Source organism: Megascapheus bottae, chromosome 6, assembly GCF_031878675.1.
Source record: "Megascapheus bottae isolate mThoBot1 chromosome 6, mThoBot2.hap1, whole genome shotgun sequence".
NCBI classification, from domain to species: domain Eukaryota; kingdom Metazoa; phylum Chordata; class Mammalia; order Rodentia; family Geomyidae; genus Megascapheus; species Megascapheus bottae.
The window spans coordinates 67,201,396-67,223,847 of NC_143514.1; the positions used below are offsets into that span (position 1 = coordinate 67,201,396).

Here is a 22,452-nt window from a genome sequence, read left to right on the forward strand (position 1 = left end):
AGCCCAAGGATAGTGCTCAGACCCTGAGTTCAAGCCCTGGGACTGGAAAAAAAAATTATGAACTATGAGTAACTGAGTTAGCTTTTATGAGCCTTATCTTTCCTGTTAAATGGAGATAGTATCGGTACTTCAGAACTGTTGCAAGGCTAATAGAACCTGCCTATACTTGTGAGTATTCAATAGATGATATCTATTATTAGAATCAATGAACTTACCTGTGACCTGGAAGGGAGCCTGGATTAGCCTCTGCTGAACTCCTCTTAAAAGCTCCTCTATTTCCTTCTGTATATTGCAGACAACCTCTTCCATCAGCCCTACATCAGCTATTCCTTTCCAAAACATCAAAGTGTCCTCTGATATGAGAAGGATAAAATAAGATAAACAAAAGATATGATCAAGATATCTGGGCACATCTCTACAATGCTAAATTAAAATTTTTGCAATTCAATTTCTTTTTTTCCAGATATTTTTATTGTAATTGTAATTAATAGAAGGGTTACATTATATTCACCAGATAGAAGGTGCATTACTTCACAAACATTGATACCCTTTCTCATGTCTTGGTCCCCATTCAATTTCTTTTTTTTTTTTTTTGGCCAGTCCTGGGCTTGGGCTCAGGGCTTGAGCACTGTCCTTGGACTTTCTCAAGGCTAGAGCTCTACCACTTGAGCCTCAGCACCACTTCCGGCTTTTTGCTATGTATGTGGTACCGAGGAATCGAACCCGAGTCTTCATGCATGCCAGGCAAGCACTCTATCACTAGGCCAAACTCCTGGGCCATTCAATTTCTTTTTTCTTTTTTTTTCTTTTTTGCCAGTCCTGGGCTTGAGCTCAGGGCCTGAGCACTGTCCTTGGACTTTCTCAAGGCTAGAGCTCTACCACTTGAGCCTCAGCACCACTTCTGGCTTTTTTCTATGTATGTGGTACCAAGGAATCAAACCCGGGTCTTCATGCATGCTAGGCAAGCACTTTAACCACTAGGCCAAACTCCCAGCCCCACCATTCAATTTCTTTTTTTTTTTTTTTTTTTTTTTTTTTGCCAGTCCTGGGCTTGAACTCAGGGCCTGAGCACTGTCCTTGGACTTTCTCAAGGCTAGAGCTCTACCACTTGAGCCTCAGCACCACTTCTGGCTTTTTTCTATGTATGTGGTACCGAGGAATCGAACCCGGGTCTTCATGCATGCTAGGCAAGCACTTTAACCACTAGACCAAACTCCCGGCCCACCATTCAATTTCTTATTGGCACATTTCTGGGAAAACTTCTGGAATAGTAGCTACAACCTAGAGTTGTTATCTAATTAGTTGCCCTTTCCGCCACTTAGGGTCTTTGAATAATTGCTTCATTTGTCATATTCTCCTTTTTTATGGTTTTAGCTAGAAAAGTAGATATCTTCCTTTAATAAAAACATTAAATTGGGGGCCAGGAGTTTGGCCTAGTGGTAGAGTGTTTGCCTAGCATGCACGAAGACCCGGGTTTGATTCCTTGGTACCACATACTTAGAAAAAGCCAGAAGTGGTGCTGAGGCTCAAGTGGTAGAGTTCTAGCCTTGAGCAAAAGAAGCTCAAGGATAGTGCACAGGCTCTGAGCTTAAGCCCAGGACTGGCAAAAAAAAAAAACCATTAAATTGGGCTGGGAATGTGGCCTAGTGGTAGAGTACTTGCCTAGCATGCACAAAGGCCTGGGTTCAATTCCTCAGTACTACATACACAGAAAAAAACAGAAGTGGTGCTTTGGCTCAAGTGGTAGAACACTACCTTGAGAAAGCTTAAGAACAGTGCCCAGGCCCTGATTTTAAGCCCCAGGTTTGGCAAAAAACAAAACAAAAAAGATATTAAATTAAGGACTGGGGGGCAGGAATGTGACTTAGTGGTAGAGTGCTTGCCTAGCATGCATGAAGCCCTGGGTACCATTCCTCAATACCACAAAAACAGAAAAGGCCAGAACCGAAAGGCACCAATGGCTCATGCACAGGCTACTCAGGAGGCTGAGATCTGAGGATCAAGGTTCAAAGTCAACCCAGGCATGAAAGTTGCTGAGACTATTTTTTTATTTTTATTTTTTTGCCTGTCCTAGGCTTGAAGTCAGGGCCTGAGCACTGTCCTAGGGTTTTTTCTCACGGCCAGAACCCTACCACTTGAGCCACAGCCCCACTTCTGGCTTTTTCTATGTATGTAGATACCAAGGAATTGAACCTGGGTCTTTGTGTATATAAGGCATGCACTCTACCACTAGGCCAAACTCCCAGCCCCAGAAAGTCCGCAAAACTCTTATTTCCAACTAACCAACAGAAAACTGGAAAGTGGCACTGTGGCTCATGTGGTACAGCCCTAGCTTTGAGCTGAGGAGCTCAGGGACATCACCCAGGCCCAGAGTTCAAGCCCCATGACTGACAAAAAAAAACAAATACTAAAACAAATAAGTAAGGATTGGGAATATAGTTCAGTAGTACAGCAATAGACAAGCAAATACAAGGGTTTGCTCTCTAATTCCACAAAAATAAAGCAGAACAGTGCCGGGTACTGGTGGCTTACACCAGTAACCCTAGCTACTCAGAAGGCTGAGATCTGAGGATCGTGGTTCAAGCCAGCCCAGGAGGAAAAGTCCCCCTGGGACTTTTTTTTGTTCTGTAGTGGGGCTTGAACTCTGGGCCTAGGTATTGTCCCTGAGCTCTTCAGCTCAGGGCTACCACGCTACTCCTGGAACCACAGATCCTCAGATCTCAGCCTCCTGAGTAGCTAGGATTACAGGTATGAGACACCAAGCTCAGCTCCCACAAGACTTCTATCTCCAATTAACCAAAAGCAGGAAGTGAAGCTGTGGCTGAGTGGTAGAGCATTAGCCTAGAACAAAAGAGCTCAGGGACAGGACCCAGGCCCTGAGTTCAAGCCACATAAATGATAAAAATTAAAAATTAATAAACAAGTAAAAATAAAAAGCAGGATGCTGTTGCCTCATATTATAATCCTAGCTACTCAGGAGGCTGAGATCTGAGAACTGCAGTTTGAAAACAGCTCAGCAAAACGTCAAAATTGTAGGAATGGTTCAAGAGGTAGAGTGGAAGCCATGAATGAAAAACCTTAGCTAGAGCCAGGTGCCAGTGGCATTTGCCTATAATCCTGTAGGCATTTGCCTAGAGACAGATCTGTAGGACAAAGCTAGTCAGGGAAGGAAAGCCATGAGACTCATACCTCTAATTAACCAGCAAAGAGCTAGGGGTAGAGTTGTGGCTCATGTGGCAGAGTGCCAGCAATGAATGGAAATACCTAAACAAGACCAAGAGGCCCTGAGTTCAAGCCCTACTACCAGCACACAAAAAAAAGATTAAGTCAGCTGGGAGTTTGGCCTAGTGGTAGAGTGCTTGCCTAGCATGCATGAAGACCCGGGTTCGATTCCTCGGTACCACATACATAGAAAAAAGCCAGAAATGGTGCTGAGGCTCAAGTGGTAGAGCTCTAGCCTTGAGAAAGTCCAAGGACAGTGCTCAGGCCCTGAGCTCAAGCCCAGGACTGGCAAAAAAAAAAAAAAAAAAGATTAAGTCAAATATTACAGAAACGTTAAATGTTTAAATGAAGTAATATTTGAACAAGCTTAAACTTGATATTATAAAATGGATGTGATAAAGACATTACAATAAATATTAATTAAAGATATACTACTCCTAGTCATATATTAAGAAAATAAAAATAGTTGGGTAGGTAGGACTGAAAGCTCCCTGATGATAGTGGCTAAAGTCCTTTCATTTATGTACTAGTATTCTAGAACAGTGCCAATTAAAAATAGAAACTAGCCAGGCATTGGAGGCTCATGTCTGTAATCCTAGCTACTCAGGAGCCTGAGATCTGAGGATTGCAGTTCCAAGCCAGTCTGGGCAGAAGTCTCCTTGAGACTCTTTTCTGCAATAAACCACACAAAAACTGGAAGAAGAACTGTGGTTCAAGTGGTAGAACACTAGCCTTGAGCACAAATAGGTTTAGGGACAGCACCCAGGACCACTGATTAAAAACAAAACGAAGGGGTTGGGAGTATGGCCTAGTGGTAGAGTGCTGCTTAGCATGCACGGAGCCCTGAGTTCAATTCCTGGGTATTATATATGCAGGAAAAAAAAAACTATAGAGGCTGACTTTGGTGGGCTGGAGCTAGGAATATGGCTTACTGATAGAGTGCATGCCTAGCATGTATGAAGGCCCAGGTTTTTGATTCCTCGGTACCACATACATAGAAAAAAGGCTCAAGTGGTAGAGCTCTAGCCTTGAGAAAGTTCAAGGACAGTGCTCAGGCCCTGAGCTCAAGCACAGGACTGGTAACAAAAAGAAGGAGGAGGAAGAGGAAGAGGAGGAGGAGGAAAAGGAGAAGAAGTGGAGGAGGAGGAAGAGGAGGAGGAAGAGGAGGAGGAGGAGGAGGAGGAGGAGGAGGCGGCGGTGGTGGCGGTGGCAGCCAGATGGCCAGTGGCTTACATCTGTAATCTCAGCAATTCAGAAGGCTAAGATATTGAGCCAAACCCCACTTCCCATTTTCTCTCTCTCTCTTTTTTTTTTGGCCAGTCCTGGGTTTGAACTCAGGGCCTGAGCACTGTCCTTAGACTTTCTCAAGGCTAGAGCTCTACCTCTTAAGACTCAGCACAGCTTCCAGCTTTGTTCAATGTATGTAGTACCGAGGAATTGAACCAGGGTCTTTGTGCATGCTAGGCAAGCACTCCACCACTAGGCTAAACTCCCGGCCCTCCACTTCCCGTTTTCTAAAGGTTAACTGGAGATACGAGTCTCAGGTCCTGTGGTGCTCAGGCTGGCTTTGATCCTTGATCCTCAGATCTCAGCCTCCTGAGTATCTAGGATTACAGGCATGAGCTACTACACCTGGCAAGTCCACCAAACTTTTTTTTTTTTTTTGCCAGTCCTGGGCTTGAGCTCAGAGCATGAGCACTGTCCTTGGACTTTCTCAAGGCTAGAACTCTACCACTTGAGCCTCAGCACTACTTCCGGCTTTTTCTATATATGTGGTACCAAGGAATCGAACTTGGGTCTTCGTGCATGCTAGGCAAGCACTTTAACCACTAGGCCAAACTCCCAGCCCAAGTCCACCAAACTTTTATAAACTGCCAAAAAGCAGGAAGTGGAGCTGTGGGGCTCAAGTGATAAGATTCTAGCTCTAGACTTAAGAAAAGAAGCTCAGGGAAAGTGTCCAGTCCTTGAGTTCAAGCCCAGCACTAGCAGAAAAGAAAGAAAAGGAAATAATATTTTTGAAAGAATTAATAAATGGAAAATAATATGAAATCTTACCTGTTGTCCTCTAAGTATATCACCAGTTGCTACCTGGTTTTTTGTTTTTTGTTTTTCGCCAGTCCTGGGCTTAAGCTCAGCGCCTGAGCACTATCCTCAGATTTTCTCAAGGCTAGAGCTCTACCACTTGAGCCTCAGTACCACTTCTGGCTTTTTTCTACGTATGTGGTACTGAAGAATTGAACCTGGTATTTGTGCATGCTAGGCAAGCAGTCTACTACTAGGCCAAACTCCCGGCCAGCTACCTAACTGTTTTGATTAAGTCATCTAGTTAGGGCAGTCTGATAGGAAGAAAAATAGAATTACAAGAGTCAAACAGCTGAATTCAGCTCTGATATTTACTGGTTATATATCTGGTCTTAGACAAGCTGTTGAATTATTTCAAAATCCCAATTCCCTCATGTGGTAAGTAAGATAATTACATGGATTAAAAGTAAGATATTGGGGGTTAGGAATGTGGCTCAGTGGTAGAGTTTTTTGCTTGTCTAGCATGCATGAAGCCCTAGGTTCAATTCCTTAGTACCACATACACAGAAAAAGCCAGAAGTGGCCCTGAGGCTCAATTGGTAGAGTGCTAGCCTTGAGCGAAAAGAAGCTCAGTAAAGAGCCCAGGCCCTGAGTTCAAGCACCAGGACTGGCAATAAATAAATAGATAATTAAAAAAAAAATAAACATAGTTGTACCTAGAGTAAGTATTTACATTCAGGAGAAAAACCAACAAAAGTAATTAAGTCTTATTTACCCATAATTATATCAATGATAAGGGTTATAAAACTCAGTAAGAGAACTGAGTCACATAAAAAAGTACCTGAAATTTCCTCTGAGTCTTTTTTCATCCCCTCTTCTGTGGCCATGGTGACAGCAGCAGTAAGAGCTGAGTTCCATTCCAGTCCTGCCTCTTCCATGCTCTCTTCTGAGATGGCAATCTGTGTGATGCTTCCTAAAAGGAATCCATTAGATGCAAGGCCTTTGAATAAAAAGCCATAGTTGTCTCGATACATTAATGGCCTGTAATCCTAGCTACTCAGGAGGCTGAGATCTGAGGATAATAATTCAAAGACAGCCTGGATAGGAAAATAAGTGAGATTCTCATATGCAATTAATCACCATAAAAGTTAGAACTAGAAAGCTGTGTGAGGGGTGTGTGGGGGGGGAGGGAAATGGGTACCAAGACATGTGAAAGGGTATCAATGTATGTGAATTAATGCACCTTCTATCTGGCAAACATCATGTAACCCTTTTACTAATTACAATAAAAAAATAGAGAGAAAAAAAAAAAAGAAAGCTGTGTGAGGTGGCTCACACCTGTAATCCTAGCTACTCGGGAGGCTAAGATCTGAGGATCAAGACTCAAAGCCAGCCCGAGCACTGAAGTTAAAGTTCATGAGGTTCTTATCTCCAATTAACCACCAGAAAGCCAAAAGTGACACTGTGGCTCAAGGGGTAGGATGGTAGCCTTCATGGACAATGCCCAGGCCCAGAGTTCAAGTCCACCACCACCAAAAAAAAAAAAAAAATCTTAGCCTCTTGAGTAGCAAAACTGAATTGCAGATATGAACCACCAGTACCTGGTTTACAGGTCCATATTTTATTTTATTTATTTCATTTTATTTTGCCAATCTTGGGCTTGGGCTCAGAGCCTGAGCACTGTTCTTGGGCTTTCTAAAGGCTAGAGCTCTATCACTTGAGGCACAGCACTACTTCTGGCTTTTTTCTATGTACGTGGTACCAAGGAATCAAACCCGGGTCTTTGTGCATGCTAGGCAAGCACTCTGCCACTAGGCCAAACTCCCGGCCCAGGTCCATATTTTAAAAATGAATCTCCTGGGCTGGGAGTTTGGCCTAGTGGTTGAGTGCTTACCTAGCATGCACGAAGACCCAGGTTCGATTCCTCGGTACCACATACATAGAAAAAAAAGCCAAAAGTGGTGCTGAGGCTCAAGTGGTAGAGCTCTAGCCTTGAGAAAGTCTAAAGACAGTGCTCAGGCTCTGAGCTCAAGCCCAGGACTGGCAAAAAAAAAAAAAAAAAAAATTAATCTCCTAGCTAGGTGTGATGGTGCAACCCTATAATCTTAGTACTCAGGATGCAGAAACAGGAAAGAAAGATTGAGAGCTCAAGGTCAGACTGAGTTAAATAGCAAGATTTGTCTCACACTAAAAAAACAAAAACAAAAAACAAAAAAAAACAAGGCTGGAGATTTTGCTGATGTAATAGAGTACCTACCCTGCCTAGCAAGCTTAAGGCCTTGAGTTCAAATCCTATTACCACTGGGAAAAAATTAGATTGTTAAAAAGAAAGAAAATTATCAGAGTTAAGCCATAGAGGTATGTACCTATAATTAGTTACTTGAGGCCCTTACAAACAAAGCTAATGAGATTTGGCCTAGAGGTAGAGTGCCTGCTTAGCATGCACGAGGGTTCCATTCCTCAGTGCCACATACATAGAAAAAAGCCAGAAGTGGTGCTGAGGCTCAAGTGGTGAGGCTCTGTAGCCCTGAGAAAGCCCAAGGACAGTGTTCAGGCCCTGAGTTCCAGCCCCAGGACTGGCAAAAAAAAAAAAAAAAATTCTATCTAAAAAACAAAACAAAACAAAACAAAAGGCTGAGGCACAGCTTAAATGAGAGAGGTTGCTTAAGCAGGTACAAGAGTTCAATATCCAGGACTACAAAAACATACATAAGCCTAGACTCCAGGATAAGCCAGGATGAATACTGGATTTCTAAAGAAATGCTTCCTGGGCCAGGAGTTTGTCCTAGTGGTAGAGTGTTTGCCTAGCATGCACGAAGGCCTGGGTTTGATTTCTCGGTACCACATACACAGAGAAAAAAAAAAAAAAAGCCAGAAGTGGTGCTGTGGCTCAAGTGGTAGAATTCTAGCCTTGAGAAAACCCCAAGAATAGTACTCAGGACCTGAGCTCAAAGCCCTGGGCTGGCAAAAAAAAAAATAAAATAAATTCTTCCTCCTGGGCTGGAAATATCACTGAGAGGTAGAGTGCTTGCTTAGCATGCATGAAGTCCTGGGTTCAATTCCTCAGTACCACATAAACAGAAAAAGCCAGACGTGACACTGTGGCTCAAGTAGTATAGTGCTAGCTTTGGACAAAAGAAGCTCAGTAAAGAGCTCAGGCCCTGTGTTCAAGCCTCAGCACTGACAAAAAAAAAAAAAAAATTAAATTAAATTAAAAAAAAAATTCTTCCTCCCAAAAGAAAATGTTTTCCTCTTATTCTGAATGGAAAGGGAAAGACAACTTATAAAGTCACAAGAGTCGGACCGCGAGCATAACTTGCACACCTAGCATGCACAAAGCCCTGGATTCTACCCCTTGAGCCTCAGCACCACGTCCATCTTTTATTGTACGTCCATCTTTTATTGTGAATGTGACACTGAGGAATTGAACCCAGGGTTTCAGAAACACAAGGCAAACACTTTATCACTAGCCCACACTCCTGGCCCCCTTAGCATACATTTTAAGAAAGAAATAAGGAAGTCTGGACAATAAAAAAATCATTTTTGAGGCAGGGAGAGAGAGAGACAGAGAGGGAGACAGAGAGAGAGAGAGAGACAGAAGGAGAGGGCAAGACAGAGGGAGAAGAAAAGGGAGAGGGAGAGGGAGAAGGAGTCCTGGCTCACATCTGTAATTGTAGCTACTCAGGAAGCTGAGATCTGAGGATCATAGTTCAAATCCAGACCAAGGAAAAAGTCCCCATGAGATTCTTATCTCCAATTAACTACACAAAAACTAGAAGTGGAGCTGAGGAAAATTGTTAGCGTTGAACAAAAGAGCTCAGGGACAGGGCCTAGGCCCTGAGATCAAGCCCCACAATGGACCAGGACAAAAATAGATTGTTTCCACCCAAGAGTACCATAACTTACAGCACACTGATGCTCAAAGAGTTGAAAGCAAGAAACAGAGAAATAAGAAGAATAATGCTGCTGAGAAACAGTGGGTTTTCAGGTGGTTTCCTACCCCCTACCATCGGCTGAAGTGGGTGTCTGCACCACACTTGTCTGCTGTCCTGGCACTGGAGCTCTTGCACTGCTGATCAGAAGATCAAATTTGGTGCTTCTGCATGTATTAGAGCAAACTTTGTCATGTTGGTAAAAATCAATCTGTCCGGAGTCCATCATTTTCCTACAAAAAGAAGACAAGCAGCAGCACTTTTCAGCCTGTACTTCATGTTCAGAGAACTGAGTCACAGGGATAAATAGGCATGACATTATTGGGTATACTCTGCAAAATAGCAAAACTGATTAGTAATATCAGAATTCATTAGGTTGCAAAAATTGTAACTGTGACTAGATCCTGCTGACATTTATCAGTATACTTCTTCTGAATTGTTTTTTTTTTTTTTTTTTTAATGGGGTGACAGAGGGCAGTACCAGGGCTGAACTTAGGGCCTAGAGCTCTTACTCTGCTTGACTGCTCAGGGCTGGTCCTCTACCACTTCAATCACTAGCACCCAGTACTGAGCTTACTCATTATAAGTACTCTTTCTACTTTTTTTTTTTTTTTGGTTGCTCATGGGACTCAGCCTGGGCACTGTCCCTGAGCTCTTCAGCTCAGTGCTCTACCACTTGAGCCACAACACCACTTCCAGTTAATTATCTATGAACTTTAGTGCCTGGACTGGTTTTGAACCATGATCCTCAGATCTCAGCCTCTGAGAGCTAGGATTACAAGTTTGCACAACTGGTGCCTGGCAAGGCTCAATTTTTGTTTTTTTTCCCCCATTCCTGGGGCTTAAACTCTGGGGCCTGGGCTCTGTTCCTGAGCTTCTTTTGTTCAAGGCTAGCTAGCACTATTACACTTTAGTCACAGAGCCACCACTGGCTTTTTCTGTTAATATGGTACAGAGGAATCAAACCCAGGGCAAGCACTCTACCACTAAGCCACATTCCCAGCTCTCTGCTTGGTGATTTCAAGCAAGACTGTCATCTATATTGAGCTTCTCTGAAAAGATAGAATCCTATCCAATCTTGCTATCAGAAATATTTACCCTAGATGTTGGGTAATGTTTTTTTTAACTCAGTCTTTGTGTTCTAGAGATTTTAGTAGCAAGTTGAGGGCTGGGAGTATAACTCGGTGGTAGAATGCCTGACTTTTGGCTTTCACCCTCAATGCCACACAAGGGGAAAAACAAAGAGTAAGAGAAGATTGATACAAATCATATAACATGATTTATTCGAGCTCTTTTTTTTTTTTTTCAGTCAGTCATGGGGCTTGAACTCTAGGGCCTGTGCCCTGTCCCTGAGCTCCTCAGCTCAAGGCACCACATTATCTCTTGAGCCACAGAGCTACTCTGGTTTTCTAATGGTTAATTGGAGATTACAGTCTCATGGTTTTTAATGCCCAGGTTGGCTTTGAACCTTGATCCTCAGATTTCAGCCTCCAGAGTAGTTAGGATTATAAGCATGAGCCACCACACCCAGCTCAAGCAAATTCTCAGAGTAGAACTATTCGGTTAAAGAGAAAAGGCTGGATTCCACTGTTCAAGTGTCCCAAAGTTTGTTGAAGGCTATGTGCTTGCCACATACTTACCTAAGCATGATTCCACCCAAACGAATGGCTCTCTTCCAGTCCTTCAAAGTGGACTTCCCCGCCAGATGAACAAAATGTTTGGGACTGATCAACTGATCATTGAACTAAAGTAAAAAGAAAAATCCAAAGTAGTCCAATATTCACTTATGCAGGTAAAAGGAAAAGAAATAATAAGTCTACTTCCTATATATAAAATCCCAAAAAACAAAAAAACAAGAAAAAAAAAAAAACAGGCATGTTGGTAGACACCTACAACCCCTGCACTCAGATAACTTGATCATGAGTTCTAGCCTAAAATGTAGAGTAAATTTAAGGCCAGTATAGAGGGCTACATAGTGAGACCCTGCCTTTAGATTTGTAATCCTAGCTACTCAGGACACTAAGATCTGAGGATCTCAGTCTGAAGCCAGCCTAGACAAGAAAGATTATGAGATTCCTTCCTCCAATAAATTACCAAAAAGCTGGAAATAGAACTGTGTGGTTCAAGTGGTTAGAGCACTAGCCTTGAACAAAAGAAACTTAGGGCCAGGCTCTGGTGGCTCATGCATGTAACTCTAGCTACTCGGGAGGCTGAGATCTGGAGGAGACCAGCCTATACAAGAAAGTCTGTGAGACTGTTATCTCCGATTAACCACCATAAAGCTTAAGCAGAGCTATGATTCAAATGGTAGAGCATTAACCTTGAGTAAAAAAAAAAAAAAAAGTGGGGCTGGGAGTTTGGCCTAGTGGTAGAGTGCTTGTATAGCATGCACGAATACCTGGGTTCAATTCCTTGGTACCACATACTTAGAAAAAGCTGGAAGTGGTGCTGAGGCTCAAGTGGTAGAGCTCTAGCCTTGAGAAAAATCCAAGGACAGTGCTCAGGCCCTGAGCTTAAGTCCAGGAGTGGCAAAAATAAATAAATAAGTAAAAAAGCTTAGGCCCTGAGTTTAAGCCCCAGAACTGGCTGGCACGCCCCCCCCACACACACACACTCACACACACACAAAGATAATATTTCAAATCATGTGGTGTGGTGGTAGTAGCAGTGGTGTGTGTGTTTGCGTGTGTGTGTGTGTGTGTGTGTGTGTGTGTGTGTGTGTGTGTAGGCTTGAACTCAGGACCTTGTGCTCTTACTTGGCTTTTTTTCACTCTGACATTCTATGATTTGAGCCACACCTTAACTTCCAACACTTTGCTGATTAACTGGAGAAAAGTCTAATAGGCTGGCTTTGAACCTCTATCCAGATCTCTATCTCATGAGTAGTTAGGATTACAGGTGTGTATACCATACCTTAACTTCCAACATTTTGCTGATTAACTATAGAAAAATCTTATAGGCTGGCTTTGAACCTCTATCCAGATCTCTATTTCATTAGTAGCTAAGATTACAGGTGTATACTACTGCTGCAATTATCATGTCAGATTATAGGTGTGAGCCCAGCACAAGTCTTGTCTAGTATATGACCTCATTTTTTTTGTTTGTTTGTTTTTGTTTTTTGCCAGTCCTGGGCTTGAGCTCAGGGTCTGAGCACTGTCCTTGGACTTTCTCAAGGCTAGAGCTCTACCACTTGAGCCTCAGTACCACTTCTGGCTTTTTCTATATATGTGGTACTAAGGAATCGAACTGGGGTCTTTGTGCATGCTAGGCAAGCACTTTAACCACTAGGCCAAACTCTCGGCCCTACCTCTTTTTTTTTTTTTTTTTTTAACTCTTCTTGTTTTTTGTTATTTTTTTTTGTTTTTTTTTTTTGGTTAGCTGTGGGGCTTGAACTGTGGGCCTGGGCACTGTCCCTGAGTTCTTCAGCTCAAGGCTAGTACTCTATCACTTGAGCCACAGTGCCATTTCTGGTTTTCTGATGGTTAATCGAAAAGTTGCACAGACTTTGGAGCCTGGGCTAGCTTTGAATCACAATCCTCAGATCTCAGCTTCCTGAGTATAAGTGTGAGCCACCTCGCCCAGCTCTTCAGCCTGATCTTTTTGTTGGTTATTTTGGAGATAAAAAGTGCACCATTCTTTTTGCTTAATGCTAGTGTTCTACCACCTGAACCACAGTGCCACTTCCAGCTTTTTTGAGTAATTTATTGGGGATAAATTTCATGGCCTTTCATGCCAAGGCTGGCTTTAAACTACAATCCTCAGTCTCAGCCTTCTCAGTAGCATGAGCCACCAGTGCCTGGTATATATAGTAGCTTACTTTATTTTTTTTTTAAGTGTTTGGAAAGATTTATTCTATGTCTTTTTTGTTTTTTTTTGGTTTTTTTTTGCCAGTCCTGGGCTTGAGCTCAGGGCCTGAGCACTGTCCTTGGACTTTCTCAAGGCTAGAGCTCTACCACTTGAGCCTCAGCACCACTTCCAGCTTTTTTCTATGTATGTGGTACCGAGGAATCGAACCCGGGTCTTCATGCATGCTAGGCAAGCACTTTAACCACTAGGCCAAACTCCCGGCCCAGATTTATTCTATGTCTTATGAGATATATCCTCAGGAAACAGCGGATGGGATAGATACTGATGCAGATATTTATTTATAATCATTCAGCTAGTACTTAATAGGAGTTTATTATACAGCAGGTACAAATATACAGTTGTAAGCATAAGTACTGTGAAGAAGTCCAATAAGTTTTATTTATTTTTTCTTTTCTTTGCCAGTCCTGGGCTTGAGCTCAGGGCTTGAGCACTATCCTTGGACTTTCTCAAGGCTAGCACTCTACCTCTTGAGCCTCAGCACCACTTCTGGCTTTTTGCTATGTATGCGGGGTACCGAGGAATTGAACCCTGGTCTTCGTGCATGCTAGGCAAGCACTCTACCACTAGGCCAAACTCCGGCCCCCAAGAAGTCCAATAAGTTTTAGAGGCATACAATAGGTAAATCCAAATCTGGCTATAGAAATAGAGACCAAATGGTTTGTCAATGATACATGCATCCTAGGTAGAAGGAAATAGTCTAGTGTTTACTTAGTATAAAGTAGATAGTTCAATGTTGCTCAATAGGTGAAATTCCATATACCATGTTTTAAAAAGCTGAAAATTAATGTTTGGAAAGATTCCCAGATTTACCTGGGACATATGTGTCTAACATATATAAATAAGGTAGAGCACGTGCCAAACATGCCCAGAGCCCTGGATTTGTACCCAGCGGACGGGAGGAGGGAGCAAACAAAAACCCTTGCCTATTTGAAAAGGTAATCATTAGTTTTTAATAAGTGATTATTCCAAATTGGGTAATAAAATCTGATTTCTAATGTTCTTGAACATTGCAAAAGTTAAAATTGCCAAGGCTTATTGCAAGTTTCCTGTGATAAGTTACCAATGAATGCCACCACGTTATTATAATTTAGTATAATGTTAACAATCACAGTGCTTCTGTTAACTTTTTTCCAAAAATCATGTAGTGCCTCTTATTTTTAGTGGGACTTGGGTTAAAATGTTTTCTGATACAGAAGATATATATGTATTTTTTTGCAGTTTGCATTGTTTTCCTTAAATGCCAAGAATAAACTTGCTTTTAAAATGAAAAAAAAAAAAAGTGCACCATTCTACATGATGGGTTTACATGGCAGAAAACAGACAGTTTTTGGCTTTCACAGGACTTGTATTTTAGTGGGGCTTAAACTGAGGTCAGTTTACTTAAAAAATCCTTTTTTGTTTTTTTCACTGTGACATTATAAGATAGTAGCTGGAAAAATCCAAAACACTGAAGGTGTAACTCAGTAGTAAAGTAGCTGCCTAGTCTGTACCAGATCCTGGGTTTGATCCTTAGTTCAACACAAAAAACACTAGTTGAACCAGGTACTGGTGCCTCCCACTTATAATTCTAGCTACTCAGAAGGCTGAAATCTGAGGACCAAGGTTTGAAGCCTCCAGCAGAAAAATCCCAAGACTCTTCTCCAGCTAAAATAGCTAAAATGTGGCTTGGTAGTAGAGTGCTTCCTAGCATGCATGAAGCCCTGGATTCAATTCCTCCGTACTAAAGTGGCACTGAGGCTCAAATGGTACAGGCACTAGCTTTGAGCAAAGGAAGCTCAGGGACAGAGCCCAATCCTTGAGTTCAAGCCCTAGGACTGGTTAATAAATATAGTAATTATAAAGCTGGACACGGTGGCTCATGCCTGTAATCCTAGCTACTCAGGCTGAGACCTGAGGATCAAGGTTCAAAGCCAGCTGGGGCACAAAAGGGCCTGAGACTCTTATCTCTAGTTAACCACTAGAAAACTGGAAGTAGGGCTTTACTCAAGGGTAGGGTGGTAGCCTTGAGCTGAAGAGCTCAGGGACAGTGACCAGGCCAAGTTCAAGCCCCATGACCCACCAAAAAAATAAATAAATAAATAAATATAATAATATATATACATATATATATATAATAGTAATAATAAGGAAACTTATAAGACAAAGCCAGGCCTTGAGTGAAAAAAATGAGCAAGAGATGAAACCCTTAGTTCAAACCCCAAAGAAAATAAAATGAAAGAAAAGAGTCCAAAAACAGTTTTCAGCAAAAAGATAATTACCTTAACACACTTCACATTTATTCCTGGACATACAAACTTCTTCCAGAGGAGGATGGCTTTGCTTTCTCCACAAGTGATGGGATAAGCAATTTCCATATCCTCATTTGCTTCTATAGTACTTGTATCTGAAAGTTGAAGGGGAAAAATCAGTTATTTATTGAACAACTCTTCCTCAAAACTTAAATACTAGGGACCGGGAGTTTGGCCTAGTGGTAGAGTGCTTGCCTAGCATGCACAAAGACCTGGCTTCGATTCCTCGGTACCACATACTTAGAAAAAGCCGGAAGTGGTGCTGAGGCTCAAGTGGTAGAGCTCTAGCCTTGAGAAAAATCCAAGGACAATGCTTAGGCCCTGAGCTTAAGCCCAGGACTGGCAAAAAAAAATACTAAACCTACAGTCTCACAAAGGACTAAACTATCAATTTTATGAGTGCATATATGGGTGGGATATGTTAGTATTAGGAACCCATTTGAAGAAATTTGAAATAGCAGCTATTTCTTACCAAATTCCAAGTGTAAGTGTTAAACACTACACTACAATACCTTTATATACTATTTATTAATTTATCATTAAAAAAATAAATTAATAAATAAAATAAATCTTGCAAGTGGGTGGCTCACGCCTATAATCCTAGCTACTCAGGAGGGTGAGATCTGAAGATCAAGGTTCAAAGCCAGCCCAGGCACAAAAGGACCTGAGATTCCTTTTTTTTTTTTTTTTTTTTTTTGCCAGTCCTGGGCTTGAGCTCAGGGCCTGAGCACTGTCCTTGGACTTTCTCAAGGCTAGAGCTCTACCACTTGAGCCTCAGCACCACTTCTGACTTTTTTTCTATGTATGTGGTACCGAGGAATCGAACCCAGGTCTTCATGCAAGCTAGGCAAGCACTTTAACCACTAGGCCAAACTCCCGGCCCAGGACCTGAGATTCTTATCTCCAATTAACCTCTAGCAAACAGGGAAGTGGGGCTTGGCTCAAGGGTAGGGTGGCAGCCTTGAGCTGAAGAGCTCAGGGACAATGCCCAGGCCCAGAGTTCAAGACCAACAACTGACAAAAAAAAAGATTCAACATGTGATTCTCTTAATCTCAGCCTACTATGTATTAAAATTCATTTTATGTTCCAACTGGTTTTCTTTTCTTTCTAGGTTGCTTATTGGTGTGTTTATTTTGTGGTATAGGGTTTGAATTCAAGGCTAGCACTTGCTTGGTAAGAAAGCACCATACCACTTGAGTAACACTCCCAGCTCTTTAGAAGATATCTGTATCTACACATGGGAGATATTAGTACTTTTTCTTTTCTACTTTCTTTTATACCACCTTCCCCCCAACACCTTCCCTCCCCCAGCAATATTGGGGTTTAAACTTAGGCTTTGGACTTAGTAGGCAAGAGCTCTAATGAGCTACACTTTCAGCTTCATTTTATTTGTTCTGCCAGTCCTGGGGCTTGAACCCAGGGCCTGGGCTCTGCCTCAAGCCTCCTTTGCTCAAGGCTAGCACTGTACCACTTGAACCACAGTGCCACCTGCAACTTTTTCTGTTTATGTGGTACTGAGGAATTGAACCCAGGGTTTCATTCATGCTAGGCAAGAACTCTGCCCCTAGGCCAAACTCCTGGTCCAGCTTTGTTGATTTTTACTAGCATAGGACTTTTCTTTTTCTTTTTGTTATACTTGGGTTTTAACTAGGACCTTATACTTGCTAGGGGTCAGCACTATACCCCTGAACCATGCCTCTAGCTCTATGTTGATTTTTTTTTTGCCAGTCCAGGGGCTTGAACTCAAGGCCTAGGCAGTACCCTGGGAAACTTTGCTCAAGGCAAGGGCTTTGCCACTTTCGACTTTTTCTGTCTATGTGGTATGGAGGAATCAAACCCAGGGAGGGCATTGTGCATGCTAGGCGAGCACTCTAACACTAGGCACCACTCCTGACCCTTTATGTTGATTTTTGAGATAAGATTCCCCTTCCTGCTTAGACATAGGGCTAAATAGCAATCTGCTTATTTGAGGCTTCCTCTTGTTTTCAAGATGGCAAGGGCATATCACTGTATATAGCTTTGATCTACTGAGATGGAGGTCTTCTGGACTTTTCTTCCTTGGGCTGGCCTGGAACCATTATTATAGGCATGAGCTGGTGGCTTACATTTGTCAGGTAGTAAGTGCATTACTTCTCACACATTGATACCCCATCTCGTGTTTTTGTCCTCGCTTGGTTATTTTTGAGGAAGATTCTCAATTTATGCTCAGGCCAGCCTAGGCTGTGACTCTTATCTTTATGCTTTCCTATGTTTCAGGGAAGAGGTACTCAAGGAAGAAAGCTAAGGATAAAGTCAAAGTTACCACAATAACAAAAACTTACCAATTCCTTCTTCAATTTTGTGGATTGTGTGAGTTTCCACTGCTACAACTGCTGTGTTGTTCTCTGATCCAGGTTCATAAATCCTGTTGTAAAAGTATGTCATGAAAAAAATAATATTCACAACAAAAGGCTACATTTTTTTTTTAGGGGCTTGAAATAGTCCTGGGCCTTGTCTCTGAGCTCTTCAGCTCAAGGCCACCAACCTACCCTTGAGCCAAGCCCCACTTCCCATTTTCTAAATGTTAATTGGAGATAAAAGTCTCAGGTCCTTTTGTGCCTAGGCTGGCTTTGAACCTTGATCCTCAGATCTTAGCCTCCTGAATAGTTAGGATTACAGGCGTGAGCCACCATGCCCGGCCTGGCTTTTTTTTTTTTTTTATGAATGTGGTACTGAGAAATCGAACCCAGGTCTTTGTGCATGCTAGCAAGCACTCTACCAGTAGGCCAAACTCCCAACCCCATACTTTTTGTTTTATTTTTATTTTTTGCTCAGGGCCTGAGCACTGTCCTTGGACTTTCTCAAGGCTAGAGCTCTACGACTTGAGCCACAGTACCACTTCTGGCTTTTTCTATGTATGTGGTACTGAGGAATTGAACCCAGGACTTTGTGCATGATAAGCAAGCACTTTGCCACTAGGCCGTGCTCCTGGTCATATTATTTATTTTTAACATATTTTAAAAATAATTCAGGGGGGGGAGGCCAGGAGTTTGGCCTAGTGGTTAAAGTGCTTGCCTAGCATGCACGAAGACCCGGGTTTGATTCCTTGGTACCACATACATACAAAAAAGCCAGAAGTGGTGCTGAGGCTCAAGTGGTAGAGCTCTAGCCTTGAGAAAGTCCAAGGACAGTGCTCAGGCCCTGAGCTCAAGCCCAGGACTGGCAAAAAAAAAAAATAATAATAATTCAGGGGGCCGGGAATGTAGCCTAATGGTAGAGTACTTGCCTAGCATACACGAAACCTTGGGTTCAATTTCTTGGTACCATATACTCAGAAAAAGTCAGAAGTGGTACTGTAGCTCACGTGGCAGGATACTAGCCTTGAGCAAAAAGTGTCTAAGGACAACACCCAGGCCTTGAGTTCAAGCCCCAGGACTGGCAAAAAAAAATAGTAATAATATAAAGGAGAGACTCTTACCTCCAATTAATCACTAGAAAATGGGAAGTGAAGCTGTGGCTCAAGGGTAGGGTGGTAGCCTTGAGCTGAAGAGGTCAGGGACAGCGCCCAGGCCAGAGTTCAAGCCCCATTAACACACCCCCCCAAAAAAAAGCCAGAAGTGATGCTGTGGCTCAAGTGGTAGAGCTTTAACCTTAAGAAAGCCCAAGAAAGCCGGGTGCAATGGCTCTCGCCTGTAATCCTAGCTACTCAGGAGGCTGAGATCTGAGGATCAAGATTCAAAGCCAGCCTGGGCAATATGAAGCTGAGAGATTCTTATCTCCAGTTAATCACTAGAAAATGGGAAGTGGAACTCTGGCTCAAGAAGAGCTCAGGGACAGTACCCAGGCCAGAGTTCAAGCCCCATGACTACCCCCCTCCAAAAAAAAAGAAGGAAGGAAGGAAGGAAGGAAGGAAGGAAGGAAGGAAGGAAAGAAGGAAGGGTGGGCAGGCAAGGAGGGCTGGGAGTTTGGCCTAGTGGTAAGAGTGCCTGCCTAGCATGCATGAAGACCCAGGTTCAATTCCTTGGTACCACATACATAGAAAAAGCCAGAAGTGGTGTTTGTTATGTCTCATGTGGCAGAGCTCTAGCCTTAAGAAAGCCCAAAGAGGGGCCGGGAGTTTGGCCTAGTGGTAGAGTGCTTGCCTAGCATGCACGAAGACCCGGGTTCGATTTCTCAGTACCCCACATACATAGCAAAAAGCCGGAAGTGGTGCTAAGGCTCAAGTGGTAGAGTGCTAGCCTTGAGAAATTCCAAGGACAGTGCTCAGGCTCTGAGCTCAAGCCCAGGACTGGCAAAAAAAAAAAAAAAAATGAAGGAAAGCTCTTAAAAAACATAATTTCACCCTTCATGATTCATATGCATATGGAGTACTTCGTTTAATTTTTTATTTTTGTTCCACTCTTGGGACTTGCAGGGTCTGCATGCTATTCCTGAGTTTTTTGCTCAAGACTAGTACTCTAACCCTTGAATCCCAACTCTGCTTTTGGCTTTTTGTTGATTAATTGGAGATAAGAGTTTACTGGAGCCTGGTACCAGTGGCTTATGCCTATAATCCTATCTACTCAGGAGGCTGAGATCTAAGGATCTTGGTTCAAAGACAACACTGGCAGAAGTCTGTGAGACTCTTATCGCCAATTAACTATCAGAAAAACCAGAAGTAGCTCTGTGGCTGAAAGAGGCAGTGCGCTAACCTTTAACAAAAAAGCACAGAGACAGCACCCTAAATTCAAGCCCCATGCCCTAGAGGAAGAAAAAAAAAAAAAAGGAAGTTTTATGGACTTGTTGTTTGGGTTGGCTTTGAACAGTGATCCTCAGATCACTGAGTAGCTAAGTAGCTAAGATTATAGGCATGAACTACTGGTGCCCAGTAATACATACACATATACATTTTGATAGATTAAGCTTGACAGTTTTCCCACCCAGGAAAATTTAGAAAGCATGTAGCAGAAAGCTTTTGTACCTGCTGTCTCCAATTTCCTGGCACTAACTATACTGCCTGTGAGAAATATGTAAAGAAGCCCTAGGCTAAATGTGTCTTTTTGTAAGATGAGGGAACCACAGAACTTACCTTGAAGGAGCTCACAGTGGAAAAGAGAAACATAAAGAAATAGATAGCTATTGTAATAACTATTAAATGGACAAATATAATACATAATACATTATAGAGATGAAAACTCAGCCAGCTCTGATTGATGTTGAATGGTTCATTGTGCTAAGCAGCCATAGCTATTATTTCCTTACCTTTTAGACCTCTCAGAATTTTTTCAGAATATCCAAATCTCTGGCCACTTACCCTTGTTGCACAGGTTGTAACTGCAAGATCACTTGGGTTTTAGTGTCTTCAGGGTTCTCTCCTTCAGTTCCTTCAGTGGGTACCACAACCACATCTCCCACTGGGACACTCACTTCCGCATTAGCCATCTTTTACATGAAGTCAGATAGCTGAGGCTGCTGCCAGAAACAAGAAGCACAAGTAAGTTCATCTGATTTCTACAGTGGCTTCCACAGGAAAGAAATATCAAGATAGTGGCCATCATTTCTAAGAGCACTGTGGAAATTAGGGTCCTTTAAACTGTGAAAGGGGCTAATATGAGCTCTGATTTTAGCATGTGTTCATGATTTATTTATTTATTTATTTATTTATTTATTTTTTGCCAGTCCTGGGCTTAAGCTCAGGGCCTGAGCGCTGTCCTTGGACTTTCTCAAGGCTATAGCTCTACCACTTGAGCCTCAGCACCACTTCTGGCTTTTTTCTATGTATGTGGTACCGAGGAATCGAACCTGGGTCTCTATGAATGCTAGGCAAGCACTTTAACCACTAGGCCAAACTCCCGGCCCCTGTTCATGGTTTTTTTTAGTATGTGTGATTAACCCATGCTAAAGCTAGCTCTCCTGGAAACCAATTGTGTGCATCTTTTCTTGCTCTGACGTGTAATGCCATCAAGATGGTAGCTTGAGATCAACAATGTTGGAAATATGTCCTATATGGCACTACAAATGAGAGGTTTTCTTTCTTTCTTTCTTTTTTGCGCCAATCCTGAGGCTTGAACTCAGGGCCTGGGCCTCTACCACTTGAACTACAGTGCCACCTAGGACCTATTTTTCCCCCTGTATAGGTGGTACTGAGGAATTAAACCCAGGGCTTCATACATGGTAAGCAAGCACTCTACCACTAAGCCACATTCCCAGCACTTCAATTTAAAATGTCATATAACTAGTTCTATCCCAAACAATAAGTTCTTGTAAAGAATTAATCATACCTGTTTTCTATTCAACTAGCCAATACATACCTCCCCAAGTTTTCTGTTATAAATACCTACTATCTACTGACTAATGAACTGAACTGTATGGGAAAGAGAAGATGACTACATTACACAGTTCAATACTAAATGCTGAATTCATCTGCACGACCTCTGGGACTTCACATCTCTGCCTCCAACTGACTAGAAAGATTGTCTTGCTGACATCCCCCTTGCAGAGATATGGAGGAAACCAGCATTCAACACTGTGTGCTACTGGGTTCTAAAGTAACTGGAAACATTATCCAATCTTACTAGCAGTTATAGTCTGCAACTGTTAATACTCACAGTTGAAAGTTTCTGAAGAGTATATAGAAAAGAGCACATAGTTAAACATGTAGCAGAGGCAGACAATGAATGTGAAATTGCAATATGTAACTAACTAGGGTCAGCTCTGCCACAGTATTTGTTTGTTTATACTTCACATACTTAACCACTGTACTCAAAATCCACCTCTTAAGCCTCAAAAGGCCCTTCCACATTTGTTTGTTTGTTTTGTTGTAGGTCATAGGCTTGAACTCAGCCTAGGCACTGTCCCTGAGCTCTTCAGCTCAAGGCTACCACCTTACCCTTGAGCCAAGCCCCAGTTCCCATTTTCTTTTTTTCTTTTTTTTTTTTTTTTTTTTTTTTTTTTGCCAGTCCTGGGCTTGAGCTCAGGGCCTGAGCACTGTCCTTGGACTTTCTCAAGGCTAGAGCTCTGCCACTTGAGCCTCAGCACCACTTCCAGCTTTTTTCTATGTATGTGGTACCGAGGAACCAAACCCGGGTCTTCGTGCATGCTAGGCAAGCACTTTAACCAATAGGCCAAACTCCCGGCCCCGGGTCTCCGGTCCTTTTGTACC

At 42.5% G+C, this 22,452-nt stretch overlaps 1 protein-coding gene across 2 annotated transcripts in view; it reads right to left on the reverse strand.

Moving 5' to 3' along the window:
• Gmeb1 (glucocorticoid modulatory element binding protein 1) overlaps window positions 1-22,452 on the reverse strand; it is a 40,693-nt gene that overhangs the window by 11,048 nt on the left and 7,193 nt on the right. Inside the window, exons 2-8 of one of the 2 annotated variants that reach the window (XM_090335435.1) lie at window positions 20,605-20,762; window positions 17,654-17,736; window positions 15,302-15,426; window positions 10,817-10,920; window positions 9,252-9,409; window positions 6,086-6,217; window positions 216-353 (exon numbers count right to left, since the gene is read on the reverse strand). In XM_090335435.1, the coding sequence (XP_090191561.1) occupies window positions 216-353; window positions 6,086-6,217; window positions 9,252-9,409; window positions 10,817-10,920; window positions 15,302-15,426; window positions 17,654-17,736; window positions 20,605-20,732 (868 nt within the window). In that variant the 5' untranslated portion in view covers window positions 20,733-20,762. Of the gene's footprint in view, window positions 1-215; window positions 354-6,085; window positions 6,218-9,251; window positions 9,410-10,816; window positions 10,921-15,301; window positions 15,427-17,653; window positions 17,737-20,604; window positions 22,097-22,452 lie in introns of those variants that run through there. The other variant, XM_090335434.1, reaches the window with a different exon arrangement.